General features: G+C 35.5%; 1 protein-coding gene across 1 annotated transcript; it reads right to left on the minus strand.

The window, feature by feature from the left end:
• LOC108661367 lies at nt 16941-17435 on the minus strand. The gene has a single exon (XM_018117583.1). The coding sequence runs from the start codon at nt 17433-17435 to the stop codon at nt 16941-16943; it is 495 nt and encodes a 164-aa protein (XP_017973072.1).

Here is a 19829-nt window from a genome sequence, read left to right on the forward strand (position 1 = left end):
CCAACATGATTTTCACCTCAATTTGATCTAAATTGGGCCATGTGAATCCGATTTGATCCATGGCTTCATTTTAGTGGATCAAGAATCGCATTAATTGGACTTTTGTAGCTTAAGTTATCTGCAAAATACTACAACATAAACGAATGAAACCGACACCATATTTGCATGGATTTTCATCAAATGGGCCTTTTTTATAATATTTCCTAGAAAAGTAATAAAAAAATCGACAATAACTATTCTTACGGTAATTTAAAACAAAATAACATAAAATTTAACTAAAATAACTTAAATCAAACTAATCAACATGTAATTAAACTTAAACAAGAAAAACACCTAAAATACTAAAATCCAAAGCTAAAATCTCAAAGATCTAGCTACTTAATCCCCTAAAATGTGTCAAAATAACTCCATATAATAGAGTTATCACACCCCCAAACTTAAGATTTAGCTAGTCCTCGAGCAAAACGTAAACTAAAATGTAATAACTTAAATGAAGAAAATACTTAACTAGAGCTTATCATTGTTTGTATAAGTAGCCATTTGTCGATAATACATAGTAAAATAAGCCATTAGACATTTTGTGTCATCGTAATTTTGAAAGTCTGAACCTTGAATTTGGGTGGAATCATCATATCAAGCACTAAACACAATTCTGTAGCATCGATAGTGGTATAGAAGTCCAATCCTTCGACAACTCTAAGTTGTTCCTCTAAGTGATCGTACTTTTGTTATGCCCCCGAAATTGTCTTCAACTTTTATTTCTCCTTCAGGTCATCCAAATTTGGCACAAAAATTGGATCATAAGAGTTGGCACTCAGAGCTAGTCGATGTGTTCCAATCAATGATTTTGGCATCTGATATGCTTGCATCTATGGAGAAATGAATAAGGGTTTCCTTCTATCATCATTTAAAGCAACAGGTTCATCAACTACCCTTTTTTGTTTATTGATCATCATCTCCATTAACCTTGTTAATTTATCTCTAAACCAAAAAACAAAAAACACACTAAAAAAAAAAGTTAGAAAATGCTCTGGAATTTTCGTTGTTCCCCCCCTTCCTCAACTTCACGAGATGGTGGCTGGTATGCTGCCGAACCCCTCAACCCCTCCCCCACCTTTTGATTCGTCCATCCCTAAGTTGTGGGGGACCACCCACAATCCTTTGGAAGGAAAAACCTTATAGCCGCTAGTCAACAATGGCTGCTTGCAAGCAACAAACCCTCAAAAGCCCCCTGTTTCCCCTCGTGCACAAAAGAAATCTTTTTTTAGTGTGGTGGCTGGAGAAAAGCCACCCGTAATCCCCACGAACCGAGAGCCTTTTTTGTTCAAAGATCTACCGGCTGTGGCCTTCTTCGATGATGAGATCGTTGCTCTTTCGCAGCCATTGAAACACTCCTTGGTAGGTAAGTTCTCCCTTATGCCTAAGTTAAATGATATTCAGGTTGCTTTCAAAGGTATTGGGTTGGTAGGTGCTTATGAGATCCGTTGGTTGGATTACAAGCATATTTTAATCCACTCTCCAATGAGCAAGATCTAAACTGATTATGGGTGAGGTAGACATGGTTCATTCTGAATCAAAAGATGAGAGTCTTTATGTAAACTCCTGATTTCCAACCAGAAAAGGAATCCTCTTTGGTCCAGGTGTGGATCTATTTTTCGAGCCTGCGTGCCCATCTATATGAGAAATTGACGTTGTTGATGATTGCCAAGTCGGTTGGGAGACCATTGTTTATTGATAAAGCCACTGCGAATGGTACCCAGCCAAGCATGGCATGGGTCTGTGTCAAATATGATTGCCAACAACCCCCATTTGAACAGATCTGGATCATCACTAGGGACAGACGCACAGGAGACATCACTGGAGGGTTCCAACAGAAGGTGGAGTTTGCTAAGCTACCGGATTATTGCACCCACTGCTGCCATGTAGGGCATAGTGTTTCAACATGTCTGGTGATGGGCCATAGGAAGGAAATGCCAAGCAGTGCGCAGTCTGTAGAGCCGCCAACCATAGCCGAGGACGTGGAGAAGATTGCAGAGAAGGAATGAGGTAAGGGGAGATCTGGAAAAAGAAAAAAATATGGAAAAAGAAAAAATATTGTGCTAGGAAGAACTAGCAAAACCAAGGATTCTAGGCAGTAAAGGGAAGGATGTGGTTCGAATGGAACCAAAAATGCAGAGTGTGAAATGGGTGGAAGTAGAAAAGGTTGGTAAAAGCAAGGCCAAGAACTCACATGGTATGGAAGTCATTTCTGAGGGCTGTGGAACAAATCCCATTCAGATCTATAATGGTTTTGGGGTGTTAGAGGTAGTGGAGGATGGTGGAAATTTTGAAATTGAAAAACAGGGGAGAACAGAGAAGGTGAACAGTACCATGCATAATTTTGAAAAGTGTTCTAAGGGAGAAGAAACGTAACCGGTGATGGTGGGGATGAACTCGGGGAAGCCAACAAGTGCTAGGAGGTAGGCAGACGGTTTGCCAACTGTAGTGGAGAAGAGTGCAGCGGTCTTGAATGCTCAGACGTTCAACACAGTAAGAGATCCCATGAGTTCACGAAGAGATGATAACTCAGGTTTTTATAATTCGGTGCATGCTACAATGGAAGAGAGTTGGATGACTGGTGCATACACAAATTATAGTGTAGTGAATGCTGGAGGCTTTGAAAATGTTCAATGGGCGATGGAGGCAGGTCATGTATCGTTCCGAAAAGCCAAAAAGAAAAAAAATTGAGAACTTGAGGATCGGCTATCTACGGTGGCTGTACATGGGGATGATCAGCTAAATTCGAAGGTTGGATAGCAGTTGGAGAGTAAAAAGTAGTGGTCAAAACAAGAAAATTCGAACGTTGAAAAGGGACAAACTAGAAGTGAAAATATTCTCGAGGGAGTGGTACAGCTGAGTCAACTCGGAGGTAACAGTGCACTGAGCCCAGGTGGCTGTCTTCAACTCGGTACTGTGGATTGTCCCGATACTCAATCTGCAGATTCTGCAAGATAGGAAAATGACATACAATAGTTTGGAAATGAGGACACTGTTTCACCAAATCTATGCACACGTGAAAAAGGGAGAAACTGCAGATCATAACACTTTATGTGGGGAAGAGTGCTGTGGTTTCAACAAAAAACACAGCTCTATCCTATCTCATGCATCTGTTTCTCATGCCAGCAGTGAAAGATATTCAGTGAGGGACAAAAGTCCAATAGCTTACAGACCACAAGTGAGTAAAAGCCAAAGGTAGAAAAGACAAACCCAAGCAGGTGATAGCAACAGATCAGATTTTCCCTTGAGTTCCCGAGCGTAGTCGGGTAGCCAATCCATCGAATATCATCCTATGGTTCCAGGAGAAGAAAGTTAGATAGTGAAATATCATATATCCCTTCAGAGGATAATTATTCAGAAAATGAAGCTCATGAGTTAACAGATGGTTCTTGTGATGAATCCATCTCCAAGCAATTAACCACCAGAACTTATCCATGATTAGTGCTCTGCTTTGGAATGTGAGAGGAGTAGCTGGTAAAGTAATCCAAAGGAGAATTAAAAAACTATAGATGATGCACCAAATAAAGGTTTTAGTTATCTTGGAACCGATGGTAAGTGTTGATAGGATTAAATTTTTAGGAGAAAATTACGCTTTGATGGGGCGAGCTTTAATTGTTCTAAAAAAATCTGGATTTTTTGGATGCGTGGCATCATTTCCACAACCAGGTTTGATCATCCCCAATGTTTGCATGTTCAATTATCTTTTCTGTGGCTTCCTATTCCCATCCAAGCTTCATTTGTGTATGCAAAATGTACTAGAATGGAACGATATGCCTTATGGGATTTTTTGAGAAGTATTACCGATGATCTACAAGGTCCTTGGCTGGCTGGAGGTGACTTTAATGTGATTTTAAGAAGGGAAGAAAAACTGTTTGGTGCAAACCCATACACGGGTGCCATGGAAGATTTTGCAAATGCCTTACTTGACTGTGGGTTAATGGATGCCAATTTTGAGGGCAACAAATTCACGTGGACTAATTCCTTGATGTTCTAGAGATTAGATAGGATTGTTTATAATCAGCAGTGGGCCTCTCATTTTACTTCTACTCGGATCCAGCACTTAAACCGTGATGGCTTAGATCATTGTCCACTTTTAATTTCCTGCTCTAGCTCCAGTGCCTAGTGGCATTCCTCCTTTCGGTTCCTCCATTTTTGGGTAAAGCATCATGGTTTTTTAGATTTTGTTGCTAATAACTGGAAATTGTCGATGCAGGAGATAGGCATGAAGGCTTTTTGGGTGAAGCAGCAAAGGCTTTAAAGGGCTCTTAAAGGTTGGAATAAATATGTGTTTGGTGACATTTTCAACAATATAAGAGCAGCAGAGAAACAAGCCGAGGAAAGTGAAAAGCATTTTCAGGAAGACTAGTCTCTTATAAATCGTGAAAGCATGAATTTGTCCTATGCTAGACTTAACCATTTGCTCAGTATAGAAGAGGCGTACTGGCAGCAGAAATCAGGGGTCAAGTGGTTGGTAGAGGGGGAGAACAATACACGGTTTTTTCACATGCGAATGTAGAAAAAAAGAGTGAAAAATTCAATATTTTGGATTCAAACTTGTGATGGTTCGGTTGTGGAGGATCAAGAGCATATTAAAAATTCAGCAGTGGACTATTTTGCTAAACTTTTGAAGGCGGACAACAATGATAACAGAAGTTTTAATGCTTCCTTAATTCCCTGTTTATTAACTGATCGTGATAACGATTTTTTATGTGCAGTGCCTACATTATTTGAAGTCAAGGAGGTAGTGTTTGCGATTGATAAAAATAGTGTGGCGGGTCCAGATGGATTTTCCTCTCTCTTTTATCAACATTGTTGGAATATAATCGCAGATGACCTTCTCGATGCTGTTCAACAGTTTTTTAGAGAAGCAAGGATGCCACAAGGAGTTACTTCTACAACTCTGGTTTTGTTATTAAAAATATCGGACGCAATGCAATGGAGGGATTTTCGTCCAATTAGCTTATGCACTGTCCTCAACAAAATTGTCACCAAGCTATTGGCAAACCGGTTGTCTACAGTGTTTCCTTCCTTGATATATGAAAACCAGAGTGGTTTTGTGAAAGGTAGACTCATCAGTGACAACATACTATTGGCCCAAGAGTTCATTGGTAAACTGGAACATAAATCGAGAGGAGGTAATGCTGTCTTAAAACTTGATATGATGAAAGCTTATGATCGACTAAACTGGGATTTTTTATATTCTGGACTGGACGCGTGTTAGCTGTAGGAAGTATGGTTCCGAAAGTGACTTCGGTTCGCTAGTTCAGGCTCAACTCCTCGCTTTACGTGAGCGGACCCACAGGTCGGGCCGCGGCTCTGCGCTCTTTCTTTCTGTGTGGGACGATGCCGGGGAGAGAAGGGAATGCATCGAAGCAGCGCGGTTCCTCATAATTGATGGTGCAGGGGTGATCTAAGGCCTCTTTCTTCTTGTAAGCGCCTTCGCAGTTATCTTTGCTCTCCATTGCCTTTCCTTTCGAATGAGTGAACAAGGATGGGAACAAGCAACAAGGAAAATTTAAAGAAATCATTATGCATTTATCTTTAAAACAATGCAATTAGTTTAGCTCTTATCAACACCCCTCATGTAAACCCCAAATGAGTAAATCACTTGATAAAAAGGTCCATGCTCAACAAATGATTTAAAGAGTGAAAACCTTAATAGCCTTTATGCAAATTAAGTCAAGTAAACGACGGGTCCTCACTGCAGCGAAAAGGCATTGTCGTTGCAGCTATGCTCTAGCGAGAATGAATTTTCGTTGCAGTGAAGTTAGAATTCAAGTTATTAGCTGAATGAGGGTTTCTCAACTGGCCGAGGGTTTCTCACCAAACCTCCTCATTTCAAACTTAACTAATTAATTTCTTAATGTTAGAAGTCCATGCTCAACTATGGTACCAAAGAAGTGGAAAATAGAACAGCAACAGAACAAAATAAGGAGCAAAACATAAAGTTTTTCACTGCAGCGAGAATGAATTTCACTACAGCGAAATTTATACCATAAAACAGAAAGTTTCTCGTTGCAGTGAAATTCCGACCAGCATTACCCTTCCAAACCTGAGAGTTTCTCTCTGCAACGAGAAACAGAGCACCAAAGAAATATTTTTGTTTTTCTAAGGAAAAGGCCATCCTGCTGAAATGACAAAATCAACATAAAACACATAAAGATTTCCAAAGTTCAACATGCCAAATTCATATGCATTTCAACCATAAACCATATTCATGAGTTTTCATTCTCTAAACATATATACATATACATACATGGATAAATACCAATACCACTATCATCTCATCCAGCTCATGTGCATCCCCCTACATCGTGCACATAGCTGGAGTCATCGTGTGCATCCCCCCACATCATGCTCAATTAGTGCCATTGTGTACATCGCCCCACATCGTGCACACACCCTAACCACCGTCATCACCGGCATGTGCATCCCCCCACATCATGCACACGCACGGTTATCATTATCACACAATATCAGCCATCAATGCACAACATATATGTATATCAACACAATGACATAGAACAAGAATCCATAACAGCCACATGTCATATATAAAGACAATAATCAAAAGCTTGTTCCCAAGGTACCCATTTTTAAGAAAAGTTGAATAAACTCATTCAAAAGCATTGTGCAAATACATTCACATTCCCAAAACAGTTTTGAAATGCAAGTTCACTCACCAGTATTTTGTTGAGCCTTTAGCTGACTCGATCTCCCCTAATGGTCTAATTGAGGCTGTGAGACTTCGTTGGGACCTATCATGCACAACAACAACACCATTACCCTAACTTGGCATTAATATTATTCCAAAACTATTTTCTAAATTAGGTTCTACTAGTCATTCTTAACTAGTTTCCAACTACCATTAAATGGCTATTGTTTGCAATACTCTAATCACACTTAAGTAAATAACAATCCCAACAAATAAACTCTCACAAATCTAATTACTAGATATTCTCAACACTTTAAACTCAACTCCAATTTACTACTTACCTTGATAGCTTTATAACTTTGAAATTCTTTCCAAAAATTTTCCAAGCTATTATGGGAGTTCTCTTTTTCTCTTTCTAAACACCTTGCTAGTGAGAGAAAGTATGGAAGTAGGATTTTCCAAGTGTTTTAAAGAGAAAGAGTGGAAGAGCACAAGGGTTTATGAAAGGGTGCACCAAAAGCATGAAAAGTGGAGCTATTTTAAGGGATGTTATGGAGGTTCATATCAAGCTTCCATGGAGGTTGGAAGTAACGTGAAAGAGAAGACGGAAGAAAAGGAAGAAGCTGTTGGAAAATGTGAGAAGAAACTGCTTGAAGAATGAGATATTTATAGCCCATGCTTGTCCACTCCACTTAAATTACAAAAAATGCCCCTCCACAAATTTGTTTATTCTCTTCCAATCCTTTATGCAATCTTTTTACTCCTTTGACACTAGGACAAAGTCCATAAGTGTCTAGAAATGCTTGGGTTCATGAAAACTTAAAAATTTTTACCCGAGTTAAAAAATGACCATTTTGCCCCTACCGTGAAAATCATCACCATTTTTATTTCCTTCGTAATTTTACCCATATTTTCATCATTCATTTATGCCTTAGGCCTACTTAGGCCTTAATATTGTTTAAAACTTACGTTTAGGGGCTTACTACAAAAATGACGAAATTACCCCTAGGTTGTGTTATTGTATCTATACCTAATTGCGAGCCTATAGAGGTCGAGATTTCACAATTAAGAGCAAAATAAAATAAACAACTTAAATCTATCCAATATAAGTAAAAGAAAGATAAATAATTCAGACTATATATTGAGTACAATCATAATCTTAGATAAACAATTTAGTTCCCCATCAAGTCACACATTATCATCGAATAAAATCTAAACATTAAAATCAAACCAAGAAAATAAGAGAATAAAAGAAAATATAGAAAAACTTAAGAATTATGTTCTTGATCTCCAAATCTCCTTGAATCCTGCAAATTCTTCTTAGCTTCAATGACTCTGTGGCTTGACTTTCCGATGTCAATCTAGCATTTTCTTCCTTCCTTTTAAGTCTTCCGAAAGGTTGTTTTTATAGGCTTTGAAGTTAGGCCAAGTTGGGTGAAGAAAGAAATTAATTTCAGCTAGGATTTCTTCATCAGACTATGTAAGTCGTTGTTTTGCCAAATTAATTAACAGAAATCGTAATTGCTCTAAGACTACTACAGTGCATCAAATTTGACAAGATTTTTGACCATCTTACATGCCAAACTGGGTAAAGTGGTAAACATGAAAGTTGTAGAGTTTTTCTTATCTTTCCAACAGTTTAAGAATCACTTTATTTGAAGCTCTGTAGAGAAAGTTATGGTCAAAATACCGAAACATGTGCAATGTAAGTTTGCACCTTGAAATTGCTCTCCTTCTTTCACTAAAATTTTTCTTTCAAACACCTACAAAAGCACAAATAAATCAATAACAACCTATCTTAACCACATTAACACCAAATTAAGCATAAAATTAACCATGATTGGATTGACTCACCTAAAATAACTAATTTAAAAAAATAAAATAAAACCTACTAATTTCTATGCATTACTACAAAAACTAAGCCAAATTATTATCAAAATTAGCTTAAATAACTCTATATCATTGAGATATGACACCTCCAAACTTAAGATTTTGCTAGTCCTCAAGCAAAACATAGAAAAGAACCTAACTTACAAAAATCAAATTTAGTTAATGAAAACTAAAATAAATATAGTTACTCGTCCTCCTACTACTACTAAAGATAAAGTGCACAAACTCAATGATTCCTTATAATTTCCTCAAAAGTATATCTATCCATCATTAACCTAAGGAACAATATAGGCACCGTTTAAATTCTTGTTTCAATTCTAATGCAAGCATATTCTCAAATGGATTTTCATGTGTGTGTGAAGTCTTTTACTAAAAATATCATGACATCCAGATGAGTTTATGCCAACACAAATTTCAAATTAGTACTAGATTTCCATAGGTTTACTTTTCATCTCTTTCTCCACTAATATAGACCAATACAAAGCTAGGAATCAAGAGGACTTTATAAAGCTTGCAATGTATGGCTAGGGTCAAGGTATGATAAAGGACATTAATGTGGCTGAAATCACCCTAAACACATAATTATTCTAAGACCTATATATAGCGTTCTATTTTCCTTCTCCAAGTACACTTTTTTTTCACATTTGAACTTTTCTTTTCATTCAACACTTTTTTTTCACAATTTCACAATTTTACACCCCCAAACTTATTTTCTTTGTATTGTAGGTAGTGGGGTTACTTTTCATATTTTGAATTTTTTTTACATCAACATCAACTTTCTTACATCAACATCACCTTTCTTACATCAACAATATACATGCTTAGGAGTGAGGGTTGCAAAATTGGAAAATTAATTTTAAGGTTAGGCTCAATATTATGTAGTTAAACAAAGAAAAGGGTAATTAGGCTCAAAAGCAGTATACTAGGGATAAAAATTTAACATGGTTGGCTTTTTAGGCTCAAACAATCCAAAGATGACTTTGATCATCTCCTTAACTAAATATTGCCTAAGATTTCGCCTCAAGAGGAAATCAAGCAAATTCTAGAATTCATGACATAATCTAAAATTCACATCAATATAAACCTTCTCTAAATATTCAGAATAATTCAAAGTAAAAGATATAGTGCTCAAAATTGTGGAAATCACATCCTAACACTGATACAAAACAATTTAGCATGAATCCAAACAAAACCTTATTCACCAAAAGCTAAGAATTCAAGACAACTAGTTATCATCATTGGATAGAGAAAAAAAAAATTAGCACAACTTTACTTTAGATTCCTAAAATTTAAACAAAAAATAAATTCATTTACCAACTAATCCTAAATTATTTATAAATCTAGATAAACATGCAAATAAAATTAAATCTAAAACTTTCCCAAAATATTCACCATTAGAAAATAAATTCACCCCCCAAACTTAAACTAAACATTGTTCTTAATGTTAGAAAAAATAAAGAAAAGGTAAGGAATACTCCCCTGATGATTGGATGAATTTTTGAGAAGCTCTAATGCTCCTTCTTATTGTTAGCATCTTCATTGTCACTTATAGGAATTTTTTTTTTTACTAATAAAAATAAATAAATAAATAATGTAGAGAAATAAATTAAATAATAAATACAAATAACTAAAAAGAAAATAAATAAAGAAAATTGTTTTTGTTAGGTAATGGGTAAATGGGTAAATGGACTAGTGGGTAAGTGGGTAGTGGGTAGTGGGTAAATGGATAATGGGTAGTCCAAATAAAAAAAAAATTGAGTTTTATTAGCGGGCTGCCCAATGGAGGGTAGTGGATTGCCCAATTCGCAGCCAACTTCAAGGGGGCCACGGCCCACATCATATGGCTTTTTTCTTTTTTTTTTTTAATTTTATTACTAAGTCGCGGCTTTCAACTTTTTTTTGGTTTTTTTTAAGAGAGCCGCGACTTCTAGCCTAGTATGTCACGGCTCGCATCCTTTTGTGTTCGGGAAGCCGCGGCTTCCCATAATGGGAGTCACGACTTACCATATTTTTTTTGAAGTTTTTTTTTTTGAGTTTTTTTTTTAATTTTTTTTAAATTTTTTTCTTGAAATTTTTTTTTGAAATATTTTTTTGACATGAAATTTTTTTTTGAATTTTTTATGAAATATATTTTTATTGAATTTTTTTAAATTTAAAAAAATTCTTTACACGAACCTGCATAAATAAAATAAAGTGTTAGTAATGTAATAATTAAATAAATAAAAATAAAATAAAATAAAATAAAGAAAGTTGGAGTTTTTGGGTTGCCTCCTAAGAAGCGCTTCTTTATAATCACTTGCTTGACTATAAGACCCTCTTCTCCACTACTTTATACAGTTCGAGACTTTCTTTATTGACCTTGACTGCTTTGGTAAGTCTGTCACAACCCAATTTTTGGGCCATGATCGGTGCAATGGTCTAATGGGCATAGCCCACTAAGCCCAAGCAAGCCTTCTTTTGTAGTCCTGTCCATTATTTCATCCATCACACCTAAAGTCACATTTCATAATTCTCAACTATAATTACTTTAATAGTGTGCTTTTGACAAGTGTATGCTTGCGTTTATATTAACCCAAAAAAATGTCACCCATTGCCAACTCATAATGGCAATCATCAATCCAAATATACATGTATTGTTCACAACATGAACCTTAGTGATTTACAGCACATGTGAGTATACACAAGCAAAAGACTCTTGACTACCAGCGGAGTGACTCTTGGTATAGGTATGGCTATTGAATGCCACGATACCTACCAAAAGGCGAATACAAGTAGACACCTCAATCTAGGTCCCAACTACCTCTGAATCTGAAAACATGAAGTTAAAAAGAGTGAGTATAAACCTAGTGAGTGAACATAGAAAGCAAACAAGTATCAATACGGGAAGTTTTAGAAAACATGGTGCACTTATGTTGAAAACAATGCAATTTAGCTTAATTTGTTGTTAAAACCCCTCAATTTAACCCTTGATTATTTAGTGCCTTAGTATTGAAAGATCCATGATCAACAATAAAGTTAAAGAGTGAAAACTATGGTAGAGTCCAAGTAAGGCAAACATGGCAGAATAAATCTCGCTGCAGCGAAAAGGCAATCTCGCTGTAGCAAAAATCTGGACTAGGTCAAGCCCCCAGCACCCGCGAGTTTCTCGCTACAGCGAGAATAAATTTTGTTGCAATGAGAAACAGGGCAATTAAGTTAGAAGAATTCTTGTCACAATGAAAATCCATTTTTTCTGCAATGAAAATCAATTTGATTGTATTTAACAATTTTTAACATTCAACATTTAATACAATCACATTTTATTTTTGTGACCTCTATATAACATATATAAAAATATATACAACTATCGGCATCACCCTAGCTCTACCCCGGCTCAAGTGCACTCCCACACCGCACCCCACCATCTCGCCATGTGCACTCCCACACCGCACACAGCATATATCATCATCATAAGCTCTCCCACACCACACATGGCATATATCATCGGTGTGTGCTCTCCCACATCTCACACTACCGACACCGTCATGTGCACTCCCACACCGTACATGCACGGTTATAATTATCACACAACATTATCGTTCAAGGCATAACATACATATCATCATAATAGGGGAACACATGAATTCATCACACTACACATTTCACATCATAAAAATGTTTCATCAAGGGCTTGTTCTCATGCATATTTAGAGAAAAGTTCAATAAAATATTTCAAGTGACACAACCAAATACATATGTATTTATGTAACACCCCGTACTTTGATATGTTGATTAATAGAACTTCTCAGATATCAATAAAGGATGAATTAATAATATAAAAAGTGATTCAGAAGTAAATCAGGGCATAATAAGACATTATGGGTGCCATGGAGACAAGTGAAAAATTTTAGAATAAAATAATATTTTATTAATAAAATAATATTAAAATATTAATATTTTATTCAATATTGAAATTTTTCATGAAGAAGGAGTATATGGTCAATCTAAGTAGAGGAGAAGAAGAATGAGAAAATTTCGGAGAAGAATGACGTTAATGGGGTTGCGTGTTTTTATGAAATAAAACTAGTGTGGGTAAGTAAATATTTAAATATTTTGGTGATACCGTGTTGAAGCATGAGCTTGATATTTTATTGATAAAGTGTTAAGGAAGAAAAATGGAAAGAAATTGAAATTAAAAAATTATAGGAGGATACAATTAAAAGGGTGAAAACCTATGAGGGCAAAATGGTAATTTCACCATTAAGTTGGTTAAAGCTTCCAAGGGAAACTTTGACTCTTCATCTTTATCCCATGGCTGGTTCTTATCTCTAGCCACAAGATATTTTTCTCTTCTCCTCCCTTCTCCATGCCATTTTCAAGCTTCCATGCCAATGTCACCTTGCCACCATGCATTTGAAAAGAAAAATGGCTATGTTTTGCAAGGAAAACCGTACTCTTGGAAAGAAAATAGATGAGATCAGTTGGAAGAAAGGAGAAAGGAAAGGAATAAAGGAGAAATGAAAGATAGAAAGGAGAAAGAAAAAGAAAGAAAGGAAGAAAAAGCTTGGTTTTGGTGATTCAAGCAAGGAAAGGTAAGGATTCTTGTTTTTGGCTTGAGTAATCTTTGAAAATGAGTTAGTGACTAAGAGAAATGTCTTGTGGCAGCAAAGATTGGCTTGATTGGAGAAAAATTGGTGACATACAAGCCAATAAACCTGTGGGTACATGATGGACTCAAAGTGGAAAAGGAAAGCGGTAAGCTTAATACTATGTTTAAAGCTTATGGATAGTTGAATATTGTGAGGAAATAATTGGGCAAGTGTGGGTAGCATATGAATGTAAATTGTGGCGCATGTAAACTTAGGAAATGCTTGATGAAATTATATTTATAATTGCTGCCATATGCGAGGTTATTGGTGTGAAATTGATAGTTGAACTTGATATATACCATTGGAAAAGACTAATATGTGTGCTAACGCTATAAGCAAGTTGTCGGTACTTATAATTTAAAGAATTACGCAAGCTAAGGATATGAAAAACCTTAGTAAAAACATGTCAAGATGCAAGGTAGTAGAATGAGGATTCATGATTGAATGAGAAAGAGAAGTGGCAATGATATACACTAAATGAATTGAGTTTAATTGGTTGCTAGGAAAGTTACCATGGTGGCATACCGAGCGAGGTAACGAGTGACTGGCAAGTAGAAATAGTGAGATACGCACTCGAATCAATAGCGACGAAGCGTCCCGTTATTGTAAGGTGAGTGGAGGGTGCCTATATCAAAAAAATTCCATAGCTATATAATGTTATACGTTTTATAAACGTTGTCGGATTTCATTAAATGCAATTTTGGAAAGCATGAGCTGTTAGCCTCGACAGAAGATTTCTAAATGGATTTACAATTATTTATACATTGTTATTGTGGAAAGCATGAGCTGGTAGAACTCGTAGGAAATTGTAGATGCAAGTTGTTTTGAAATTTGTTTTGGATATATCTATAGATGAGCTATATATGTAAAGTGTTAAAAATCAAGTAACAAGCCTTTTATACTATTTTGCCTTCAAAATCTGTGACATGTATTTGTGGGTGATATGCATAGTTTAAATGAAATAGTTAAATGATTTAAAATGCAAGTTTTGAGCACCAGTTTTAATCTGATCTTTGAATAAGAGAACACACTATGCCTTTTTATGTGAAAAGTAATTTGAAAGGTTATTGAACCTTGGTTTCAAATAGTTTTAAGCGAAAAACTTGGAAACCTTAATGTGATTTTTGAAAATGGTTTTGACAAACCAAGTGCGTCGAGAGTAGGCTGACTGTCACTTTGGTTAATTGTGACCCTCGTGCACAAGTGAGCTCTAGTTAGAGAACCTTTAGGTCACCGACGGGTGGTTAGGCGTGGCAGGGGCCACAACTTGCAATATGTATTCGTGGCTAGGCCATAAGTGATCTGGTAGAGTGAGACTCCTAGATGTGTGCGGTTGTGACAGCTTGATTCTTTGATGTCGGCCAACATCGTGGAGACTACCATGGCTATGAAAATACGGTGGAGTAAGACTCCCAAATTGTTATTACATGGAAGTGGGTCCACGTGTTGATATTATACTCTCCTATTCGAGAGCCTTGTGAGTTTTCAACCCATACTCTCTTACATGATGAGGAGTTAAGATTTTCTCTATAGCTCTCATTGTTTAAATAAAAACTTTTAGTGCTTACTTGACAAACATGAGTTGATTTAGGTGGTTGTACACTTTGATTTCTTTACATGCCACACATTTTGGGAGCGTGCATACCTTTATACTGTATTTCATATTTTGATGGCAAATGATGTTTCTGGTAGTTGAAACTCTCTCTGTTACACTTATTTTTGGCACTGTTTTGCCAAAGAAAGCATTGTGTTATGATTTTACGATATTATTTTTACAAGGCACAAATATCCTTTTTGTGGTTTGGTTTATAAGATTAGCATTTTAAATTCTAGTTTTATCATTCAAATGATCTGTTTATTTATTGTTTCCCATCTACTCCCTGTTCACGGGGCCAATGATCATTGAGTCTGTGAGACTCACCCCTTTATTTCCCTTTTGCAAATAGTGATCGGCCTAACGTGCAATCATCGGCAGTTATGGTCCATCGTAGATAAGTAAATGCCTCTCATAGCATTTCATTCCAGGTCACTCCGCTGCTAGAGGTCGAGTCATTGTACTTTGTTTTCTTTGTAAATGAGTACTAGTCTCATTATAAATGTTTAATTCGAGACTTTAGACCTCATTGTATATACTTATGATTATATGTTTTAAAGATTGAATTGATTATTATAATTATGGTTCAAGTTATGATACGAAAGAATATGGTTTACGCACTAATATGGATAGATGAACGAGTATAGTGCATTATTGGGAATCTTTAATAAGGCTTGCTTGGGTCTGGTGGGCTATGCCTATTAGGCCCATGCACCGGTCATGGCCTAGGATTTGGGCTGTGACAATTTATCCCAAAACATTTTAATGCAAGTTCACTCACTTGTCTTTGTTGATTCTTTAATCAACTCCAACTTCCACTAATGCTCCAAGTGGAGATGTTGGGTCTCGTTATGACCTATCACACATAGTAACATCACAACCAACTCAATTGACATGAATATTATTCCAAAAGCTATTTTCTAAATCAAACTTAACTCACTACTCACCTTGGTGGTTTTGTAGTTGAATTCCTTTTCAAGCAATTAAGAAAAGTATCTCTTTCTCTCTTTAAAATGTCCAACTAGTGAGAGAAAGATTGAGGAAAGACTTTTGAGGGTTCTTGAGGTGTAGAAGTGAAAGAGCATGAAAAATCCCATGACAAGGTACATATAAAAACATAAGATTTGGGGTTACCATGAGAAAATCATGGAGGTTTCAAGAGAGGCTTCCTGAGAGATGGAAAATGTGAAATGGAGAAGAAAAATGGGAAGAAGAAGGAGAAGCTACTGGAAGTAAGGAGCAAGTGCCAGAGAATTAGATATTTATGCTTAAAGTTTACTAAAGTTCCACTTATTTATAAAAATGCCATTGCATAGTTGACTTTACATTCTTCTTTCCTTTGGTTTAGACTTTTTACTCTTTTGACACTGAGAAAAGGTCCACAATAGATTGGGGGTACTCGAGTTCATGAAAACTTAGAAGTATAGACCCGAGACCTAAAATGACCATTTTACCCCTACTGTGGAAATTATTATTATTTCAATTTTCTTCATTTATTTCATTATTATATACCTTATTCATTTATTTCTTAAGCCTACTTAAACCTTAATAATATTTGAAAAAACCAACTTCTAGGAGCTCACCAAGACAAATGACAAGATTACTCCAAATCTGTGTCATCGTGTCTACCTCGTAATTCGCTACACGTCTATGAAGGTCGAGGTTTCACATTCATCCTCAATAAAAATATTATTATTCAATTGTTATTTCTTCGCGTGTGGAATATTTTTCTCTAAACTATTCCTTTCATCTTTCATCATTTTTAAACATTCTAATTAACCTCAATTGGCATTTGATAAGCTTTATTAGCCACCATATCAAAGTACGGGGTATTACAAAGTCCACTATAAATCTTGATAACATCATAAGGATGAATCTTTACCACCTTAAACTTGTTCCCCAAATATGGTCTAAGATTCATTGGCAAAAGATGGAGTTGTAAATCAGAAAGTATTACTTGTTGTCCAACCATAAAATCAGGATAGCTGGAAAGTGGTGGTGGTTTTGTCTCAAGAGTTGGTGCATGCTTTGTTGAAGGTGGTGAAATAGGGTTACCTTTACCCGTATTGAGTGAATCCACTTTATAGCAACTATCTGTAAAGGGATACTGAGTTGCATTGAACAAATTAAATACCACTTATTCCTTTCCAACTCTGAAAGTTATTTTGCCATTCTTCACATCAATAATTGCTCTAGCTGTAACTAAGAATGGTCTTCCCAAAATAAGAGGAATTTCAACATCATCTTTAATCTCGAGCACAATGAAGTTTGCCATAATGTATAAATGCCCAACTTTAAGCAAAACATCCTCTATAATCCCAATTGGGTACTTGATTGTTCTGTCTGCTAATTGCAAGGTAACTATAGTGGGTTGTATCTCTTGAAATCCAAGTTTTCTGGCAATAGATAAAGGCTTTATTGAAACACTAGCACCTAAATCACATAAAGCATTAGAAATTTTAAAACTACCAATATTGCAAGGAATAGAAAAACGCCTTGGATCTTTAAGCTTTGGTGGAAGCTTATTCTGGATTATAGCACTGCACTTTTTAGTAAGTGCAAATGTCTTAAACTCTTCCAATTGCCTCTTTTTGGTCAGGATGTCTTTCAAGAATTTAAGATAACTTGGCATTTATTCTAAATCTTCAGCAAAAGGAAAATTAATGTGTTGTTTTTTAAATGCCTCAAGAAATCTCTGGAATTGTTTATCAAGTTTTTGTTTTTCAAAACGTTGAGGAAAATGTGGTGAAGGTGTGGGAGCAGTTTTTAATTGTGATTTTTTTTTAATCTTCAACAGATTTTTCAACTACAGTTTCCTTTTCAGCATCTTTTTCAATTTCGTTTTCATCATATTAAATTGAAATTTTTGAATTTAATTCCTTACTTACCACTTTACGTGGCTCTTTTCTGTTGCGGAGAGTGATTGCCATACAATGTTCCTTACTTTCTCTTCTTGGATAGGGTTCAGTGTCACTTCGTAAGGTACCTTGAGGTCTAGTATTTAAAGCACTAGCAAGTTGGCCTACTTGTATCTCAAGATTTCTAATTGAAGCTGCTTGATTTTGAATGGAGGCATAAGTCTTTGTCATGAATTGCATGAGCATATCCTCCATTGAAGGCTTTTTTTTTAGCATCGGGGCTCTAAATGGAAATCCAGGGGGAAAGTTTGACTTAGCCATTAATGAAGACCCTTGTTTGTTATTTTATGAAAAATTAAGATGATTCCTCCAACCAAGATTATAAGTGTTGGAATAGGGATTGTTCTGTTGCTTATTACTAACATATTGACAAGACTCAGAATAGATGGGACAATTGTCTTTGGAATGTCCTTCCCCATAGAATTCACATGTCATAAAGGAGTTTTGAACAGCATTAACACTCATTTTATCTATTTTCTTTGAGAGAGAGGCCAATTGTGTGGAGACAGTGTTTACACATCTAATTCATGAATTCCAGCAATTTTTCTTGTACCCAATCTTTTCAGATGGCCATTGATAATTATTATAAGCTATCTCTTTGAGCAAATCATAAGCCTTATCAATGGATTTACTCATAAGTGTACCTTTAGCGGTAGCATCAATCGTAGTTCTAAAAGGTCCCAGCAAACTATTATAAAATGTCTGAACTTGCAGCCACTTAGGTAATCCATGGTGAGGGCATCTTCTCATCAATTCCTTATACCTTTCTCAAGCTTCATATAATGATTCAGAATCAAATTGCATGAAAGAAGTTATATCATTCTGCATCTTTGTGACTTTGCAGGTGGGAAGAATTTTGCTAAAAATTTTTTAGCCAAATCATCCCAAGTATTAATGGAACCAGCAAGAAGCAAATTTAACCAACTCTTTATTTTATCTCTCAATGAAAAAGGGAAAAGCCTCAATCTTATGGAATCATCAGTAACACCATTGGCCTTGAATGTATCGCAGATTTCCAAGAATTTTACAATATGATTATTCGGATCATCATTAGGCAAACTCCCAAACTAAACAGCAGTCATAATCATATGAATGATTGATGGCTTAATTTCAAAATTGTTAGCTTAAATAGGAGATCTTCAGATGCTAGACTGGAGATTTGTAGTTATGGGACTGCAAAATCCCTCAAAGGCTTGGTCTCTTCCTCTTATTGATTAGCCATTGTTTTACTTGGAGCAGAAATTTTTTTACTTTTCCTCCGAAGTCTATGAAAAGTTTTTTCGATTTTTGGATCAAAAGGAAGAATTTTCAAATTTCGGGCTCTTCGCATACAATGACCAAAAGTACCTTAAAAAAAGTAGAAAAAAATTAAAGAAAAGAAAAGTCTAGATTAAAATTAAGAATGCTTGGTATTAAAATTAACAAAAAAGAATTAAAAATCAATTCCTTGGCAACGGCGCCAAAAACTTATTGTTCAATTTTCTACTCACACAAGTGTATGTATCGTAAAGATAATATAGAGATGAGTAAAGTGTCAATTCCACAGAGAATTGAATTAATCTTTGTTGTTAACTACTAAAATTAAAACACCTTAATTTTATCTAAACAATTAAAATTAAAAAGGAAAATTTAAATTAATAAACTAAAAATTAAAACTAATATATTAGCAAATTTTACTTCTACTGATTAACAAGCCTAAGATTATGATATCCCTAAATACTTCATCTGAATATTGTATCTTTCTCTTAACTTAGTTTAATAGATTAAGTTACTAACCCAAAGTCCTAAATTATTTACAAGTCTCTATCGAGTTTCTTATAAAAATATCTCTCCCAATTAATTTACTATATGTCTATGCAAAATATATTGAAGAAAGATTTATTAAGTTTATGCTCTAATTTTGGTTACGTATGGCTTATAGGTGTATGTCTACCCTATAAGCAAATAAAATCACCTAATCAACTAAGTGCATTCAATCATACTCTATTCTATTCAAGGTCTATCTAAATCTCCTTCATCAAGATTTAACCTAGGTTTCCAATTCAATCCAATTGGTGATCAGGCATTTAAAAGCATTAAGAACAGAATAAAATAAATAACTTAAATCT

The sequence above is a fragment of the Theobroma cacao genome, chromosome 1, assembly GCF_000208745.1.
Source record: "Theobroma cacao cultivar B97-61/B2 chromosome 1, Criollo_cocoa_genome_V2, whole genome shotgun sequence".
Taxonomy (NCBI): domain Eukaryota; kingdom Viridiplantae; phylum Streptophyta; class Magnoliopsida; order Malvales; family Malvaceae; genus Theobroma; species Theobroma cacao.